Source organism: Ammospiza nelsoni, chromosome 21 (genome assembly GCF_027579445.1).
Source record: "Ammospiza nelsoni isolate bAmmNel1 chromosome 21, bAmmNel1.pri, whole genome shotgun sequence".
Taxonomy (NCBI): domain Eukaryota; kingdom Metazoa; phylum Chordata; class Aves; order Passeriformes; family Passerellidae; genus Ammospiza; species Ammospiza nelsoni.
This window is the reverse complement of record NC_080653.1, coordinates 784,948-804,267: the sequence shown is the minus strand read 5'-3', so window position 1 is coordinate 804,267 and position 19,320 is coordinate 784,948. Positions and strand designations below refer to the sequence as shown.

The window sequence follows — 19,320 nt, the reverse complement described above, 5'->3', positions numbered from 1 at the left end:
AAGAGGGATTTGGCTTTTCCCAGTGCTTCAGCATGTCCCTCAGATGCAGCACTGGGTCCGCGTGCTCATGGCTGCTCTTGGCACCCTTGCAAGATCCAGACATCCTGGGGGGATAACAGGAGAGGGATGCCCCATTCTGCTCCTGGGAGCTGCTGCTCACCCAGAAGCATTGCAAGGAACAATTTCCACCAACACTAGATCTGAGCTTAATTTCAGAATATCCTGCTAGGACAATAAGAGCTGCTGTGTTCCTGCTGGGGTGATGCTTCTCAAGAAAGGTGGGTCCTGGGTGGTAGTTGATCATAAAAATGCATATCTGGATGACATCCTTGTATCTGCTACCCAAATCCTTCATCCTCGCTCCTTTATCTCTTCCTGTTCCAAAAAATGCCTAAATATTTGCATCTGCTGGGAAGCAGAAGACTCTGGTCAGCATGACTGGGAATGTTTCAGGAATTTTTGAAGGTGGTGGTAGACCTTCCTGGACTGACCCTGTCAGACATGGCCACACTCCCTCCCCAGACAGAAATGACCACTGCTGGAAGAGATTATCCTTGCATAAAATCCCCTTTTAAAATTAAAAGCCTGGCTATTGGGGCAGCTCATGGGAAAGGCTCTGGCTGCAGCTGAGCCAGCTGGGCACGGATTGACTGCCCTGAGCAGTAATTAAGTGAGAAGAGTAATGAGCAAATGTGCATGTTGTAATGGAGGGATGGGGATCCTGGGGGTCCCCCTGGATTTCTGCCTCTCCTCAGATCCAGCCCCCTGTGATGGGCTCTGGTTGTGCTCTGGAAGTGCCAGGCAGCCTGGGCTCTGAACTTTACAGTGTCAGCTTCCCCAGCTGTTCCCTCTGAGATCTGGATTTTGTAGCCTTGCTTTTTGTCAGCTATTCTCCCCAAAATTTCTTCTTACCATCATTTTCCCCCCTAGGGTTTATCTGTGTAAAAGAAAAGTCCACGTTCCCCTAACTGGATTTTAAAATTCCATGTCCAAGTAATTAAACTACATAAGTTATTTAAGGCTGGAGGAAGCTAGTTGCCCAGCACTCCAGGTGCTGGTTCCTTGTGGTGGGCAGTGATGTGATCACTGTGGTAAACTCTCGTTTCTGGGAGCCAAACTCTCCCTGTGATCATTCCAGCTCTCCCCTGCTGGCATCGAGTGTCTCACTGGGGCTCTTGGGATCCGCCACAGATTGGTTGGCTGGCTGTTCCCTTCTTTCCTTTGCCTCCAAGGTGGAGGAGCTGTGGGATCACACTGTTTCATCCTACCCCATCCCTCCTGATGGTGTGGAACTTGGAATTTTCACTGGAGGCTCTGGAAGAGCCAATGGTGGGTCAAGTGCTTGCACACAGCTCATGGGTGCATCCTCCTGTGGATCCCAACCTCTGCTGCCCTCAGGAGGAACTGGGAGCTGGTGGAGTGGGCTGTCCAGGCACGTTCCAAATGGACATAATGGGCATCCTACAAATTTATTTTGGTTTTGCTGCTGGGATAGCAGCACTACAGCCCTCAAGGCAAAGGCATGCTAGAAGCTGGGCATCAGCTTCATGCCTTGCATGTCTGCTTGTGGTCAGAGACCTCTGAACCTCACACCACCACTGTTTCCTGGCCTAGGTGTTTTTTTCCCAGGCAACCCCACCTGTGCTGGAAGAGCTCCATAACACTCCTTTATCAGGCATTGCTGAGTGCTGGAGGGGCTGGTGGTGTCATTGATCTGAAGTCATCATCCTCCTGGCCTCAGGGGAGAGAGCAGAGCTGGAGGCAGCAATGCCAGAGCAAGGTCTCTGCAAGAAGAGCATTGTGGCGATGCATTGGATTCCAGCGTGGCTCATGGGGTTTGTTGCCATCTTCAGGTGACTCTGTTTTGGGGTGCTCCATGTGCAGACTGTGGGACAAGGTGACCCCAGACACCTGCACTGGTATCACTTGGGGTTCAGGGCTGTCTCTGGATACCTTCATCCTTCTCCTGCTGGCATCTGGGCTGGTGGCATCAGCATCTCCTGGAGAGGGACATCTGGAGCTACCACCACTGGGAGTGACCCCAGTGGATGCGGTGAGGTTTTGGGGTCTCTGTCACTGAAATATGTTGTTGGTTTGAGGAAAAGAGTTGATTTTATGGCATCAGCATTGCAAAATCTGAGGCTTGTGTCATTTTGGGAGCTGTTCTCACCTGGAGGGAGCAGGAGGTAAGGAGAACAGCAGCGTATTCTGGAATATGCTCACACAGCCTGGACAAAGAGCTTCATCCCCAGAGCAGCTCCACGATGTAGCCAGCCAGGAGAGGAGCACTTGCTTTCCACACTCATGGATTCAGCAGCAGATGCAGCCAAATAGCCTGGATTAAGTGGTGGGAAGGTATTTTTCACATCTCCTGACTCCCTGCTCTCGAGAAGCCTATGGGACTGAGTGGAAAGGCAGTTGGAATACTCTGGAAGAGCCTCCAGTGGAAGAAGTATTCCAATACTGTCCAATACATAGAAATAGATCCCTGGGTTTTACATCCCATGTGGCCAGCCAGGCCTGCCAGCATTGCTTTCCTGCCTTCCTGCCTCCCTTTCCCTCCAGCTGCTCTCAGGCACAAAACCAGGCTTGTTTCCTGCTCCTGCTGCTGCTTCAGGCCGCAGGTGCCCAGCACGGGGGGACCGCAGCCACCCCAGCTGTCCCCAGGAGCTCTTGCCAGTCCTCAGTGGAGCATTGTCTACCCCAGGTGTTACCCAGCTGGCTTTTTTCCAGGATTTTGCTGGACAAAACTATTGCTTGGGTGATGTTTAAAGAGATTCACGGAATGACTAAGTTGGAAGAGACCTTCAAGATCATCGAGTCCAACCCAGCCCCAACACCTCAACTAAATCCTGGCACCCAGTGCCACATCCAGGCTTTGTTAAACACAGCCAGGGATGGGGACTCCACCACCTCCCCGGGCAGCCACTCCAGAACTTTATCACTCTTTCTGTGCAAAACTTTTTCCTAATATCCAACTTAGATTTCCCTTGGCACAGCTTAAGATGTGCCCTTGGAAGAGCTTGCCTGGCTCTCATGTTCTGTACACCCTCCAGAGCCTGAGCTAAGCTTTGCTTTACTGGGATTTGCATTTTGATTAAGCCTATGGATTTTTCTTCCAGGCTTGTTGTAGTCAGGTCTTCCTGCTCGCTCCCTTCTCTGAAGCTCCTGTGACTGCAGGGCTTGTGAGCAGTTTTCCAGAGGCAGGCTCCATCCCGGCTCTCCATTTATAGAAAGGAATTAAGAAGAAATGAGGGAGCATTACTAAGAGGATTTGCACTGCGACTTACTCAGTTTGTCCAAATAATTTGCAGTAGCTCTGGATTCTTTAATCAACACTCGTTTCCTTCTGGAAATGAAAGAAGCAGGAAGGCGTTGTGCTGCTCCTGAGCCAAGCTTGGCTCTTTGCCTTCAAATGGGAAATTTTGCATTCAGAGGGCAATCTGGGAAGAGCTGGCGGGGAGTGAGGGTGTGTGTGGCAGAGGGAAGTGCGTGTCAGGGCTCAGAAAGCCTCTGTCATCCCGACCCTCTTCCTCCATGGAGTTTTGGGCTTCTGTGTCTGCAGCCTGCAGATACATGCCTGGAGAGGTGACATGAGAGCTGGTCCATGGGTCACCCTCGTGCGGAGCTGTTGATGGCTCTGCCCTGCTGTGGCATCTCTGTGTGAGAAGGTCTGTCCCAGATCAGGGGTTGGGAATTCCTGTGGGACAAAGCTGTGGTGGCCTGTCAAGCCATATGGTGGCCTGTCAGGCAGCAGACCTTCCACAGGTTTCTGGGAATCCCCTTGATGTTGCAGAGGGAGGAAAAGACTATTGGAAAGATGTCATTGCTTGGGGATAGATAGTCCCAGACTGCTCCTCTCCCAAATGGCCTATGCCTTTCCATGCTCACGTCGGTGGGCTTTCCTCACCCTGCTCTAGTGACGCTTGGAAAGCTAACAGTGCTTGCAGCATTCCATTGCAGCCTTCCCAGCCCTTGCAGCACCCATGGAGCCACTCCCCAGCCTGGCAGAGCCCCGTGCACAGCCTTGCCCCACATCCTGCCCCACTGAGCCCAGTCCTGGCCCTGTGGCTCCTCAGGGCTGACCAGATGACAGTGTCACACTCACACATCTCCGTCTGCAATAGACCCCTCTGCACTCTCCTCCTGCTTCCTGCCTGGCCCGTTGCACAGGAGGAAACTCCAGGGTTTCCTGTCCCAGCAGCAGGGTGAGGTGTGGGGCTGCCCCATGTCCCCTGCCCTGTTCACAAAACTGGAGCAGGGCTGGCCGTGCTGCCCAAATGTGTCCTGCTGGGTCAGAAGTCACCTCCATAGGTTGGAAGCTCATAATTAAATTAAAATTCCATCAGCTGCAGGTGTGGGATGGTGGTGGGGAGCGGCATCTCTGAGTCAGGATGAAAGACCCTCTGTGGGGAAGGGGTCTGGGCTTGCTGTCCAGGCAGCCCCGAATTTCCCTCTGCTCTGACCCAATTTTACAGCCAGATCACCCTCCCTGACCCCACTTGTCCCCCAGAGGTGACAATTCTAGCCTTGGTCTCCCGCTACTGCTCTGTGCTCCCCCAGTTTGCTGATGTGGGCGCTGCCAGAGATGCTGATTATGGCAATTTGGGCAGACCCCAGGTGGCTCTGGGGATGGGACCCCCGCCCTGCACTCCTGGGGATGCAGTGTGAAAGTGGGCTGTCCACAACTACACCCAGAAAGTGAAACGCAGCTTTTCCTCGGAAACCTTTCTGCCTTCCAGATGGATGTGTGTGCTTCAAATGGAGTTGAGGAACTTGGGGATGGAAGCTCCAGCTGGTCCCTGCCTGGAACCAGGGGCTGCCAGCCCCCATCACCTCCCACTGTGTCCTCTCACTCTTGGAGGTCACTGGGGCTTCCTTAGTTAGAAAAAAGTGTCCTTCCTTTGGACAAAAGCTGACACTAAAGAGCAGTTCAACTGGGAGCTCCATTTCTAGCTTTTCCAGGGATGCAGCAAAGCTTCCCTCCAGAGACCACCCCTGTTCTGGTCGTTCAAGGACAGTAGGAGCAGCTTTGGGAAAGTGGGGCCTGCATCCCACTTCTGGCTATGAGCTTCTGCTCCCCAGCTCTGGCTTTGCATTTGGCTTGTTCCTTGTGGGCCAGGACTCCATTCTGAGGTGGAATGTGCATTTATCCTGGCACTTGTCGCTGTGCCGGCTGGTTCATCACAGCTGTCCTGACAGTCTTGGAGGTTTTGGGGCTGAAGACTGGGATTTTGAATGAGGACAAGCTGCCCCTGGAGCTGGGTCCATGACACATGTCCCAGATGGATGTTGGGATGCAGGCATCCTGCTCTAGGCCTCTAGGACATGGTCATCCAGACTGGCATTTTTTTAATGCTGAATTTAATTTTATGGCTTTCCTGACAAGAATTTGGGTCCCCTGACACCTGCATCTTGCTGGTGACCTCCTCTGTCACCTCCATGGTCCTTACTGGTCACCTCCACAGTCACCACCCAGAGCCAGTAGGGATAGGGCTGCAAACCCCACAGAGCAGTGACATCCCTGCAGTTTCTGACACAGTTTCAGCTGAGGGGGTGCTTGGCTCTGGGCTGGGGTGCAGGGCTGGGTTGCAGCTGTGGGTGGGGTCTCGTCTGTCTCAGGCTGTCATCATTCCTGCTCCAGCTGGCACATGCTTTGGTGGCAGAGGGACTTCCTGGGGGATTTGGGCTGTATTCCACCACATTTCGGGCTCCTGTGGGCCCCTCCAGCCCTGCTCAGCACAGACTCACTGGAGTCCATATAGATGAAGCCACGTGGGGCCACCAGGAGAGGACCAGGAAGCAGGGTTGCAGCAATGATTGTAGTGAGAAAGGCACTGAAATGAATCTCACAACTTTAATTGGTTTATATCAGTAATGAGCTGCTTCTGGCAGTGCTGAGCCAGGCGGTTCCTTCCTTTGGCAGCGGGATGTTCATTGGAGCAAGTGCCAAGGAAGCACTTGGTGATGTTGGAGCCTGGGGAGAGGATGAACCTGAGCTGGCATCTTTGTGTCCCCATGAAGGATCAGAAATGGGGTAGAGTGAGAAATCCTGCCTGGAAAATTGTTCCAGTTGCTGCCACTGCATTCCATAGGATAAATGGTGGCTGGCTGTGCCAAGGCTCCTCAGCGTGGACTCCCCAAGGTCCTCAACACCTGCATGGCAAGTGCTGCCTGTGGGTTTCACTCCTGTCCCTCTAATCCATGGAGTAGCCTGGACCTTTGCCAGGCAGCCCTGGCAGTGGTCTTGCCATCCTACTGCCCAATTTTTTGTGCCCCCCCAAATTGTCCTCCCCATTGAGCACCCCAGAAGTGGGGTAGGAGCTGCCAGCTGCTGCCCACGATCCAAAGGCAGGGGAGGAATTTGTCCTCTCTCTGCCTGTCTCACCACTTTGAGGGCAGCAGAGGGTTCTTTGTGGGCACTGCTTTAATTGCTTCATTATTATCCTGAGTAAATGAGTCCTGGCAGCAGCTGAACCTGGTGGATGCCAACTGCATCCCAGAAAGGCATCTGGGAAAGGTCAGCATCCATCTGGCACAAGCAGGGATTGGGGACCTGGATGGAACCCAGCCACTGCAGAACTGGAGGGTCTCAGTGAGCAAAGGGGGGACCATGAGGGAGCCTCAACCTTTTCCTTCTCACCCCCCCATCACTTCTCTCTTGCAGACCGTCAGCATCAATAAGGCCATTAATGCACAGGAAGTGGCTGTCAAGGAGAAACATGCCAGGAATATCCTTCTCAAAGCTGGCCATGGGACTGTGGGAGTGAGGCTGGGGCTGCCTGGAAAAGGGGCAGCATCAAGAGGGTGTGTGGGGAGAGGTGCCCAGGGCACTGGGAGGCTGAGGGCTATTAACAATATTGGATATTTTTCCAGCATGGCACGGGATCCCTGCTACTGCTGTCACAGCCTTTGAATGTTGGTAGGTCCCAGGCTGGTGCTCCCAGCACTGCCGTCCCAGGAGGAGGCAGGAGGGGAAGGTGCCCACAGTAGGCTGCCACCAAAAGTGGATCCCCAGCTGGGAAGGCTCAGCAGAGGCACAGCCCCAGCCTTGCACATGCCATGGTGCTCCCAGAGCAGGGCTGGTGGCAGGAAGAGGGTGGCTTGTGCCGCTTTGGGGACAGCGAATGCCTGTCATCATTAGCTCCCTGTGGTGGCCTGGCCACTCTGGCTGCAGCTGTCTTTGGGTGGCCATTCTCCATCGGCAAAGGGCAGAGGAGTGCTTCCTTGACCACCGGCACCGTGCATCCTGGGCACGCACCACGAGAAGGGAGCGCAGACCTTCTGGTCAGTGGTGAACCGGCTGCCGCTGTCCGGCAACGCCGTGCTCTGCTGGAAGTTCTGCCATGTCTTCCACAAGCTCCTCCGGGATGGACATTCCAATGTGAGTGCCCACAGCTCAGCCTGGGGCCAAATCCTTTCCCCTGCAGGGCTGCACCGGCTGATGGGAGGTGCTGGAGGGTCAGGGTCCGTCTGGGGGGTCTGTCCTGGGGTGGGGACTGGAGTCCTCCCAGAGGGTCATTGGGCTCCCAGGGGTCAGTCCTGAGCAGGGCTGGAGCTGGAGCCCTCCTGGAGGGTTGATGCCCTCCTGTGGGTAAATCCTATGGGTACATCAGTGCTGGAGCTCTCCCAAAGGGTCAGTGCCCTCCTGCAGGTCAGTCCTGGGTGCCAGAGCCCTCCCTGACCAAAACCCAGAGTGCCTCAAACCCCAGTGCCATCTGCAGTGCCAGTGCCAGAGGAAGCTGCTCAGCACCTGCAATGGCGTGTGCACAGGAGCCGTCAGCAAGGATCCTCCTTGGGGAGCTGGAGGCACCCGGGGCTGGTGGCAGCAGTAAAGGGTTGGGAATGCATCAAGACCTCCCATTTATCACCCAGTTCCTGGTTCCAAGGATGGAACACTGTGTCCTGGTGCTCTGCCTACTGACTGTCACCATCATTCCCCCAGGTCCTGAAAGACTCTGTGCGATACAAGAATGAGCTGAGTGACATGAGCAGGATGTGGGTAGGTGACCAAACCTGCCAGCCATGGCGGGGAGACCCTGGCAGTGCTGTGGCCAGGCTGGGAGGGTGTGGGCTTGGGGGATTCCCTCTCCCAGGAAGCAGAGCACAGCCATGGCTGACCTGTGGCTGTTATCACCTACCTGGGCTGGGTTTCAGTTGCATTCTGTGTTCCCTTCCACCAAAATCAAATGCCTCCTTCCTGTTTTATGGCAAAACCCAATAAAAACTCAGCTCTGACAGTGAAATGAAGCATTGAAACATGCAGAGAAGGTGATGAGAAGGTCTGACCAAATCCCTTCAGTTCAGCCAGTCTGGATCCAGGTGATAGTGAGGAGGGTTTGGCTGTGGTTTTGGGGAGATAAGGGAGGGGTCAGTTATTCTGCAGCAGAAGGCTTTTTCACAGCCTGCCCTAGATCTCAGCAGCTTTTTGGGGTTCCCACAGGGCCACCTGAGCGAGGGCTACGGTCAGCTCTGCAGCATCTACCTCAAACTTCTGAGAACCAAGATGGAATTTCACATCAAGGTAAGCCTCCCTGTCCCTGTCCCCAAGGCTGTAGCAAGGGGTGGGCACTGGGGTGACAGCAAGGTACCAGCATTGATATCCTGCTGCCTCCATGAAATATTCCCAAATCTGCCAGTGGCCATCAAAAATGGCCCAAGGACCAATGCTTCAGGGGTGGCAGGATTCCTGGTGGCCCAGGGCTCCTTGGGCTGGGCTGGGAGTTGGTGGATTACAAGTAGTAGGAGACACACACAACTCCATTCTTCCTCAGCTATCCTAGATGGAAAGCTGCTGGAAAGAGGTGTTTTCTGTGCCCATCACCCTGCTTTGGAAGTGTGATGTGACCTTCCCCAAAAGGCCAGGGCAGGTACCCCCTGGGGCAGATATCACTCCATCCTGTCCAGTTCTCTGCTGGCAGCCCTATCTGCTCCCTGCTAGGCAGGTTTCTCAGCCCAGGGAGAATCAGCTTTTCTTGCTGGGAAGAGAACAGATGCTGTGGGTTAGGGATGCTGTGGTCACCCAGGGTTCAGAGACCCTGTGCTACCTCCCTTTTCCCCCACATCTCTCCCCGGGCTCATCCACGAGCTGACTTTGAGGCTGCAGGATCACAGCCCTGGTGCTCCCAGAGCTGTGGCCAGACCAGGAGATTTTCTGGAACCCTTTCATGACTCTGTTTTCCCCACAGAATCCCCGATTCCCTGGAAACCTGCAGATGTCTGACCGGCAGCTTGATGAGGCTGGGGAGAATGATGTCAATAACTTGTGAGTGCAGGGCAGGGCAAGGTCTGGGAGGGAGTGGGTGCAGGTGGGTGGCACGATCTGCCCAACCCCACCAGCAGCATGACCAAGCAGGGACAGGACCCTTCCTCATGGGTGTCCTTGGAGACAGTCCCCAACCATCCTCAACCCTGTTTCCTAGTTTTCAGCTGACGGTGGAGATGTTTGACTACCTGGAGTGTGAGCTGAACCTCTTCCAGACAGGTAAAGGCCTCCATTACTCTGAGACATGGTGGAGTGAGAGATCTGCTGGAGTCCAGCCCCTTGGTGGAGCTGATCCGAGCTGGATGAGGCTCTGACCGGGGATGGTGGCTGAGGCCATCACAGCTCAGCTCTTCTATGGGCACTTCACCTGAATTATGGTTAAAGGCAAAGTGGAAGGTGCTGCACCTGGGTCAGGGCAACCCCTGGTATCAATCCAGGCTGAAGGATGGAGGGATGGAGAGCAGCCCTGCTGGGAAAGACGTGGGGGTGCTGGAGGATGAGGAGTTCAACATGCCCCAGCCATGTGTGCTCTAAAACCCCCCACGCCCTGGGCTGATCCCCCAGCATGGGCAGCAGGTGAGGGGGCGATTCTGCCCCTCTGCCCCACTTAAGTAACATCCCACCTGCAGAGCTGCCTCTAGCCCTGGTGTCCCAGCACAGGAAGGACATGGGGCTACTGGAGCAAGTCCAGAGGAGGCCACTGAGATGCTCTGAGGGCTGGAGCCCTTCTGCTCTGGAGACAGGCTGGGAGAGCTGGGGGTGTCCAGCTGGAGAACAGAAGGGTCCAGACAGACCTTAGAGCTTCTTCCAGTGCCTAAAGGGGCTCCAAGAGCACTGCAAAGGGACTTCAGACAAGGGATGGAGTGACAGGACAAGGGGGAATGGCTTCCCACTGACAGAGGGCAGGGTTAGGCGGGAAATTGGGAAGAAGTTCTTGGCTGTGAGGATGGCGAGACCCTGGCACAGGTTGTCTGGGGAAGCTATGGCTGCCCTATCCCTGGAAGAGTTCAAGGCCGGGTTGGATAGAGTTTAGAGCACCCTGGTCTAGTGGAAGGTGTTGGAATGAGATGGTCTTCAGCTGCTCCAAGCTGGTTTTGGAGCATCTTCCATCTGGCACACCCAGTACACTCCAGTGGCCAGTGGGACAACAGTGACAGGCAGAGCACAGGCTCACGTGTCAGCTCTGCCCAGGGACATGGCTGGGGCTCAGTCCTGGTTGGAGGCCTATGGTGCCAGGCTGGAGTGTTCCCAGGCCTGGGTGGGAGACCTGGGTGGGAATTTTGCCTCCCACTGAGCTCACAAACTGCAGGGCGGCAGGCTGTGTCCCTAAGGGCCAGCGGGTGTCTTGCTCTGGATGACATCTGTGGATTTGACAGACACAGTGTGGCACCCTGGGGTGCTGCTGCTGCTGGGTCTGATGCTGCACTCCTTCCCTGCAGTGTTCAGCTCTCTGGACATGTCACGCTCAGTGTCAGTGACAGCAGCAGGGCAGTGCCGTCTGGCCCCGCTCATCCAGGTGATCCTGGACTGCAGCCACCTCTATGACTACACTGTCAAGCTGCTCTTCAAGCTCCACTCCTGTGAGTGTCCCCAGCACCACTGCCTTTGACGGGGGGGACACACAGGGAGGCACTGGGTCCACCACTCTGCTCAGCCTGGGCTGTTTGCCACCACCTCTTTCCCCACCTCTTTTGGGGGATGAAGGGAGTCACCATGGCAAAAGCCATATCCTTCAGGATCTGGAATTATGGCAGCCACCAGCCCACACTTCTCTCTGCCCTGAGAAGTGTGGGGTGTGGTCCCCTCCTGCAGCAGGACGCTGTGTGCAGTAGTCGGACCCCCAAGGGAGGGTGGCCATCTCTGGGAAAGAGCTGTCTCCATGTGGCTGTGCTGATGGGTTGTTCCCTGATCCATGAAGACACCCGCTGACATTTGTGCTTTCTGCTTCTTCTAGGTCTGCCAGCAGATACACTGCAGGGCCACCGGGATCGCTTCCTGGAGCAGTTCCGAAAGTAAGTGCCCAGACCCAGAGCATTGGTGCTCTGGGAGTGCTCCCAAGGCACTGAGGTCAAAAATGGGTGAGCAGGGACTTGATGTGGTCTCTGGTACATGATTATTTAGAGTAACCAAAACAAAAACTGGCCACCAAGAGCAGGGAGGGGATGTCATGGTGCCAGGGGAGGTTATCATTGTGCTGAGAGACAGCTTGATTCAAGGTCACAAACTCAAAGAGCAGATAGCAGTGCTGACTATGCTCTGACCACACAGAGACTAACCTTGGGACAGGGATCAACAGTGCCAAGATCCTGACTGGGATGCTCAGGTGACTGGGAGAGATGGGAGCTAGGAGTGGTGTGGCTGGCCACTGTCCCTCCTCCCCAAAACTGGAGGGAGGTACCCTGCTTCTGGGGAGGGTGCTCCTGCAAGAACTGAAGGTGAGGGTGTTGGCTCCAGGCAAGAAGCCCCCTTGCTCCTGATAACTTCGAGTAGGTAGGAAGTAGTTTAGGTTGGAAGGCACTTTTGAAGGTCATCAGGTACTACCCCCTGCCATGGGCAGGGACACATTCCACTAGACCAGGTCGCTCAAGTTTCTGGTCTTTCTCCCTGCCCATCAGGCCTGGGATTTATGAGATAAACCTCCAACAGCAGGAGGACTTCCAGGACCTGCCCTGAGTTTGGTGGCAGCGCAAATCACATTCCCTTCTAGAGCACTGCAGTGGCTGGGTGACCCCCCCGGAGGCAGGCAAGAAGTTGTCCAGGTTGAACAAGAACCATCTCTAACCATTCCCTGCTCCTTGCAGGCTCAAGGACCTTTTCTACCGCTCCAGCAACCTGCAGTACTTCAAGCGGCTGATTCAGATCCCGCAGCTGCCAGAGGTGAGACCCTGCAGTCCCCATGTTCCCTGTGCCCAGGGGCAGCACTGGCAAAAGGCCCAGAAAAGCCTATTGCTGCCTTTCCCAGCTTCTTAGGTCTGGTGGCAGTGTGGGACTCCTGGGCCTTGAGGATTCTTTTATCCCTCACTGGCTGGCATCCAACTGGATGTAGCTGCCCTCTGACTGGAAGCTGGGATCCCCTCTCTCACTGATCCATAGCCCTCGCTGAAATCCAACTCTGCGGGTCCTGCTTCCATCCCTGTGGGTCCTGGTTCCATCCTTATGAGTTCTGATTCTATTCCTGGACATCCTGACTCTATCCCTGTGGGTTCTGGCTCCATTCTCATGGGTCAAGGCATGGCCAGCTCGGCTCCAGGGCAGGATTTTAACCAACTGTGCCTTCAGTCCAGCAGCAGTGCCAGTCTTTCTACCTTAGCCCTGCTCCACTCCCTCCCCAGAACCCTCCCAATTTCCTGCGTGCCTCTGCACTGTCAGAGCACATCAGCCCTGTGGTGGTGATCCCCACCGAGGCATCCTCGCCGGACAGCGAGCCCATCACAGACCTGGTGGAGATGGATGCAGCCTCGCAGGTGAGGATGCTGGGGGCTCTCTGCCTCTGAGCCGGGGGTGTTTCTCTAAATCCATGCAGCGGTGAGGGCTGAGACAGTGGGGATGGCCTTGGGAGCTGGGGAGTGTCACTAGAGAGAGATGGGTTGGTGCTGGGTGACTGTCTGGGTGCTGGATGTCCCATCTGAGTGCTGCTTATCCCATCTGGATGCTGAATGTCCTGTCTGGGTGCTGCTGGGGCTGAACTAGCCTGAATTCTCCCAGTGCTGCTCAGTGGTGTGGTGCCCTCCAGTGAGAAAGGAGAGATTTGTCTTCAAGCATTGCCATGGAGACCTTTAGGTCTTCACCCTTCTCTCCACCAAGGGTTGTCCTCAGGCATTGAGTGGGGATAGGAAGGAGCATGCAGTGACATGGCTTTGGGGATCTTCTCTCTCCAGCAGTTAAGTGGGGATGGACCACAGATGGCCCATGTTCATCAAGTTTGTCACATTCGGTGTCCTGGAAGCAGGGGGAGCCAGCCCCGGTGTCCAGGCAGCTCATAGGCTGGCTTGGCAGTGACACTGGGGACATAGAGGGACAAGGACTCCCGCATGGTAGTGGGGTCACTCTAGGTCTGTCCTGCTTTTCCCACAGAGTCTGTTTGACAACAAGTTTGATGACATCTTTGGCAGCTCCTTCAGCTGTGACCCCTTCAACTTTAACAGCCAGAACGGGATGAACAAGGATGACAAGTAAGCAATCCTGGCGATGCTGCAGAATGGCCAAGATGGTACCAGGAGCTCTCTGTCTGGGATGGCATCGCAGCCATGGTGACACAGGGGACACCTCCCCTCCCAGGCTGTGTCCCCGAGGCACTGAGAGTGTATCCCATGTCTCTCCTTCCTAGGGACCGGCTAATTGAGCAGCTTTATGGGGAGATCACAGCCCTGAAGGAGGAGCTGGAGAACTTCAAGGCTGAGGTGCGTGAATAAGACAGTGACCAGATCTCTGTCCTGCCCTCTTCCCAGTGGCTTCCCCTGTACAGGGGGTCCCCAGGTGTGCCAGGGGGCTGCATCCCTGTCGGGGGGGTGGGCTCAGGCCCACTGCCTAGCATCCTTGTGCTTTGCCCAGTTGCACTTGGGGGCCGGCAGGGTGATACCCATGGGGGGGGCTGCTGGCCAGCACTGGTGGGCATTGGATGGTACCAGTGGGCATTGAATAGTCCTGGCAAGCACTGAACAGCACCATCAGCCCCCACCTGTCCCCGCAGAGCGCACGGGGTGCAGTGCAGCTGCGTGGCCGTGCCAGCGAGTTGGAGGCTGAGCTGGCTGAGCAGCAGCACCTGAAGCAGCAGGCACAGGACGAGAGTGAGTTCCTGCGTGCAGAGCTGGAGGAGCTGAAGAAGCAGCGGGAGGACACAGAGAAGGCTCAGCGGAGCCTGACAGAAATTGAGAGTGAGCAGGGAGTGCCAGCACTGGTGTGAGGTGGGGCTGAGCCCCGGGCAAGGGGGGTCTCAGGTGCTCAGCTCTGTGTCCCTGTGTGCATGGCAGGACGGGCACAGGCCAACGAGCAGCGGTACAGCAAACTGAAGGAGAAGTACAGCGAGCTGGTGCAGAACCACGCTGACCTGCTGCGCAAGGTGGGCTCCCCAAACCGCCCCCCAGCACCCCCTCTCCCAGCCGTGCCCTCTGATACCGGCGGCTGCTCGGCTCATTCTCTGCTGTTGCCAGAATGCGGAGGTGACCAAGCAGATTACAGTGGCCAGGCAGGCCCAGGGGGATGTGGAGCGGGAGAAGAAGGAGCTGGAGGACTCCTTCCAGCGAGTGAGCGAGCAGGCACAGAGGAAGGTGAGTAGGGATGGTGGGGGACACACCAGGAATGAGCAGGGGCTCCCCATGAGGCACCAGTGCCGCCAACCTCTCCCCTTGCTGCAGTCTCAAGAGCAGGCAGAGGTGCTGGAGACACTGAAGCGAGAGCTGGCAGCCAGCAGACAAGAGTTGCAGGTCCTCCAGGGTACGCTGGAGTCCAGCACACAGGTGAGAGCACCCTTCTGGGCTGGGTAGCTAGGCCTTTACCATTTGAGAGGTGATACCCACCACTGGCTTGAAAACTAGCTCCCTGTCATCATCTTTGCCACATCTGAGCAGGTTTGATGTCACATAGGGGAGTTTCACGCTCCGGAGTGTGGTAGTATGTGGAGTAATGGGCTCCAGCAGCAGGGATCATGGAATAAAAATGCCTGGAAGAACAGGGTCAGTCAGCAGCTCTGTCTCTGCTGTAAGCCCAGGTAGCAGTGTAGCATCACACTGCAAGATGTGCCAGAGGGTAACCCATGCCCACAGAGCTGTGGAAGACAGCAGGGGTGCCTGGGCTTTTTGTAGGAGGCAGAAGCTGGCAGGAAATTGCAGTCACCCAACTATGAGGTGGGCAGACTCGGCAGCAGGATGGAGATGGGGCAGAGGCAGCACCCTGCATCCACTCCTCCATCAGGATGGTGACAATTGTGATAAAAATGCATTTTCACTGATAAAAGTGAAAAAGCTTCCCAGGAGCCTCGGTTTTCACCAGATAAGATCATCAGTGCTGCTCAGTGTAGGGAGCTGTGCTTGTGCAGGCCATGGTGCACCCAGCAGGGACAGTTGGGGTGGCCCAAGCCTGGATGAAGAATGGGTCCCCAAACTGGAGGGTTCGTCCTCAGCACAGCCCCAACTGCTGTTTCATGCCCCACCAGGCAGGAGCAGAGCAGAACACTCGGATTGCCAGCCTGGAGCAGGATAGGGACAGGCTGAGCCAAGCAGCAGAGCAGCACAGGGACAAGATGGCAGCTCTGCAGGCTGAGCTGCAGCAGCTGCGGGACACGCTCACCCACGAGCAGGAGAGCAGCAGGACAGAGCTGGAGATGCTGCAGACCCAGCTGAGAGACAAGGTACCACAAGGGTCCTGCCAATCCCTTCTGGGCAGACCAGAGGGGTTTGGGTGGGCCAGGTGCAGGGAGTGCCCGGTGGCCCAGCAAGGGCTCTGAGCTCGGCTCTGGCCCAGCAGGAGAGCACAGAGCGGGCGCTGCAGCAGCGCCTGGCCGAGGAGCGGCTGTCCCTGCTGCAGAGCACCGCGCGCCAGGCCGAGTGCATGGTGCAGGACGCCCTGGCTCGCATGGAGGATCCTGCTCATATCAGCTGCACCGGCTCAGCAGGTGATGCCCCTGCTGCTCCCAAATCTGGTGTTATCACAGGCTGCCTGCTCCCTGTGGTCCTAGCTGAGCCCTGCCTCCTGTCTGTCTGCAGATTGCCTCCTGTCCCAGACGCTGGCAGCCTCCGAGTGCGCAGAGCGGCTGTGGGACGCACACAGCAAGTACCTTTTGGATGGCGCAGGTGAGAGGTGGCAGCCCCGGGCACTGGGCACGGGGACAGCCCTGCCACACGGGGCGGGTGGCCAGCGCAATGGGGGCTGAGGCCTGTGCCCACTGTCCTGCCGCAGCCGTGGGCTCCCTGCTGCCCCACCTGGCACACTTCGCCCACCTGGTCAGCAACACCCTCCTGCAGGGCAGTGCGACCTCCCATGTGGCCCCTGTGGAGCCTGCTGACCGTGAGTGCTGCCCCAGGCCAGGGGTTGGGGGTGATGACCCCTGAGCAGGGGTCAGAATGGGCAGGGGATCAGGGTGAACATGGTGGGTGGGTAGGGGTCAGGGTGGGCAAGGGCTGGGGTGGGCAGGGGACTCAGTGGGCCGGGACCAAGATGGGCAGGAGATCAGTGTGAGCAGGGGGCTGGGGTGAGCAGATGTCAAGGTGGGAAGGCGCCAGGGCAAAGAGGACACTGGGGTGAGCAGAGGTCAGGGTGTGCAGGGGTCATGGCAGGATGCTGGGATAAGGTGAGCAGGATGCTGGGGCAAGTAGGGTGCTGAAGTGGGCAGAAACCAGGGCAGGCAGAGGCCAGCACAGGCAGGATGCTGTCTAGGGTAGGAACCAGACATCTTCCCCCAACATGTGGCCCCTTCAGCCCCCCATGCTGCCTATGCAGGTCTGCTGGAGCTGTGCAAGCAGTGTGGCAGTGAGACTGTGAGCTACCTCAGCGCCCTGCAAGACCCAGGGAAGGTCGCAAGTGCTGACTGCAACCTGGTGACAGCCTACCTGGGCCAGATCAGCGCCATTGGGGAGGTGGGTGGCCCAGGAGGGCTAGTGGGATGGGATCAGGCCCTGGCAGGCACCGCCAGAGGGACTGTGGTGCTCCTGGATGGTCTCTTTCATCCCATCTTGTCCCCAGGAGCTGCGTCCCAGAGGTCTGGACGTCAAGCAGGAGGAGCTGGGTGACCTAGTGGACAAGGAGATGGCAGCGACGGCCGCGGCCATCGAAGTCGCATCTGCCCGTATTGAGGTGAGGGTCACCACAAGCAGAGAGGTGCCCGCAGGCACGATGCTGGGGGCCTGCTGGGGCTACTGTAGAGGCCAGGGAGACACAGGGAGAGAGGCTGTACTGGGCTCAGTACAGCCTCTCTCCCCTCAACCAGGAGATGCTGAGCAAGGCACGGGCTGGTGACACTGGGGTCCAACTGGAAGTTAATGAGAGGTGAGTGATGATCAGAGCACTGGACGAGCCAGGCAGGCAGGATGGGGACAGATGCTGCAGGCAGGGCCGCTGCTCCACAGAGGGCACTCAGTGACGTTTGTCTCACAGGATTCTGGGCTCCTGCACAGGCCTCATGCAGGCCATCCGTGTCCTGGTCCTGGCCTCCAAGGATCTCCAGAGAGAGATCGTGGAGAGCGGACGGGTGAGCTGGGACAGGGGTGGGGGCAAGGGGGTGCTTGTCCAGCTGGGGGTCATCATGCACTTGTTGGGACATGCTGCTCAAACCGTTGTCCTGCTGGGACTTCCCCACCAGCTGCCAGTAGCTCCTTGCTGACCCCAGGGGCACTCACCCTAGTTATGGTTCCCAGGGTGTCGTGGTGATCCCTGATCTCCCGTCCCACACAGGGGACCCCACAGCCCCCAAGTTCAGTGTGTCCCCACCTCCCACACACAACCTGAATGACACCCTGACCTCCTCCTTTTTCCCCCCCAGAGCAGGGGTTTGGGGGTGATAAGTAACTAATTGTGCCTTTACCAACGGCAGGGTGCAGCATCCCCCAAGGAGTTCTATGCCAAGAATTCACGCTGGACCGAGGGTCTCATCTCTGCTTCCAAGGCAGTGGGCTGGGGTGCCACTGTCATGGTGTAAGTGCCACTGTCACCAGAGCAGGGAGAGGATGGCAGAGTCCTACCATCATCACAGGGAGGGGACACGGGTGGCAGGATGATGCTCCAGCTCCTCTTTGCTGTCCCGCAGTGATGCTGCTGACCTGGTAGTGCAAGGCAAGGGGACATTCGAGGAGCTGATGGTCTGTTCCCGCGAGATCGCGGCCAGCACTGCTCAGCTGGTGGCAGCCTCCAAGGTAGGAGCAAGGCTGCTGCCCTTCCCATGGTTCAGGCTTCTCTTACCTGTAGCTGGGGCACCATGTGGTCACCCCAAATCCTGGGGCTGGTCTGCTCGCCTGGCGGGGTGTGACGCCCTCCTCACCGTCCTGCTAGGTGAAGGCAGACAAAGACAGCGCCAACCTCTGCAAGCTCCAGCAAGCCTCCCGGGGTGTCAACCAGGCCACGGCCAGTGTGGTGGCCTCCACCAAAGCTGGGAGGTCTCAAGTGGAGGAGAAAGGTAAGTGTTGGGCTGCAGGGATCTTAGAGTCATGCAATCACTAAGGTTGGAGAAGCTCTCTAAGACAATTGAGTTTACCTGTTCCCCCACCACTAACCATGTCCCCAAGTGCCACATCTACATGGTTTTTAAATCTCTCCAGGAATTGTGACTCCACTATACCCTGGGCAGCCTCTACCAGTGCTGAACAGCCCTTTTCATGAAGAAATTTTCCTTTTTATCCTCCTCTTGAGACTGTTTTCTCTGGTCCTAGTGCTTGGAGCACAAACCTGCCCCAAAACCTCTCCTCTTGGCACTCACCACTCTTGGTTGGCTGTGCCCCTGTGGTCTCTGCCCATGGCTGCTCATCACACCCTCCCTGCATATCCCATGGTACCAGACCCTGCCAGCAGCATGGGAGCTGCTGGGGAGTCTGACTGGGGGAGCAAAGCTTGAGGGGGGCTGGTGGTGTCTTTCTCCACAGATAGCATGGACTTCTCCAGCATGACACTCACCCAGATAAAGCGTCAGGAGATGGACTCACAGGTAGGGGATTCCCATGTTTTGAGAAACACAGCCGGTCAAGTCTCTCTTGGGCTGCCTGAGGTGGGGCATCAAATTTGCGATCACCATGCCCAGCTGCCCCCAGGTAGCACAAGCAAAGGCAAAGCCCAAAATGTGAAGGCAACAGATGGGTTGCCCAGGAGTCACATGCTCTTCGTCCTCAATCCTTCCCCGATGCTGTTCCCATCGTGACATAGCAGCCCGTGGCCACCCCTGCCGCCAGTGTACTGCCCACAGCACACACCTCTGCCTGGCATGGGGCAGCTCTGGGGAATTCCCCTGCCTGGGATGCCCACACAGATTGTTGTGCCTTCACTTGTCTGCACAAGCAGTGTCCACCTGAGCTCCATCCCCTCCCCAGGTCCACTCGTCATTGGAACACTCGTGGGATGCGCCTCTGTGGTCTTTG

General features: G+C 56.7%; 1 protein-coding gene across 1 annotated transcript in view; it reads left to right on the top strand.

The window, feature by feature from the left end:
- HIP1 (huntingtin interacting protein 1) overlaps window positions 1–19,320 on the top strand; it is a 44,003-nt gene that overhangs the window by 22,303 nt on the left and 2,380 nt on the right. Inside the window, exons 2-29 of the mRNA XM_059487166.1 lie at window positions 6,668–6,731; window positions 7,242–7,384; window positions 7,946–8,002; window positions 8,444–8,524; window positions 9,189–9,265; window positions 9,423–9,484; window positions 10,705–10,845; window positions 11,220–11,277; window positions 12,067–12,142; window positions 12,598–12,729; window positions 13,340–13,437; window positions 13,593–13,665; window positions 13,956–14,139; window positions 14,236–14,324; window positions 14,416–14,532; window positions 14,620–14,721; window positions 15,417–15,611; window positions 15,728–15,875; window positions 15,967–16,053; window positions 16,160–16,267; window positions 16,700–16,836; window positions 16,943–17,053; window positions 17,187–17,245; window positions 17,354–17,447; window positions 17,790–17,890; window positions 18,003–18,108; window positions 18,245–18,368; window positions 18,832–18,893. Of these exons, the coding sequence (XP_059343149.1) occupies window positions 6,668–6,731; window positions 7,242–7,384; window positions 7,946–8,002; window positions 8,444–8,524; window positions 9,189–9,265; window positions 9,423–9,484; window positions 10,705–10,845; window positions 11,220–11,277; window positions 12,067–12,142; window positions 12,598–12,729; window positions 13,340–13,437; window positions 13,593–13,665; window positions 13,956–14,139; window positions 14,236–14,324; window positions 14,416–14,532; window positions 14,620–14,721; window positions 15,417–15,611; window positions 15,728–15,875; window positions 15,967–16,053; window positions 16,160–16,267; window positions 16,700–16,836; window positions 16,943–17,053; window positions 17,187–17,245; window positions 17,354–17,447; window positions 17,790–17,890; window positions 18,003–18,108; window positions 18,245–18,368; window positions 18,832–18,893 (2,886 nt within the window). The remainder of the gene's footprint in view (window positions 1–6,667; window positions 6,732–7,241; window positions 7,385–7,945; window positions 8,003–8,443; window positions 8,525–9,188; window positions 9,266–9,422; window positions 9,485–10,704; window positions 10,846–11,219; window positions 11,278–12,066; window positions 12,143–12,597; window positions 12,730–13,339; window positions 13,438–13,592; window positions 13,666–13,955; window positions 14,140–14,235; window positions 14,325–14,415; window positions 14,533–14,619; window positions 14,722–15,416; window positions 15,612–15,727; window positions 15,876–15,966; window positions 16,054–16,159; window positions 16,268–16,699; window positions 16,837–16,942; window positions 17,054–17,186; window positions 17,246–17,353; window positions 17,448–17,789; window positions 17,891–18,002; window positions 18,109–18,244; window positions 18,369–18,831; window positions 18,894–19,320) is intronic.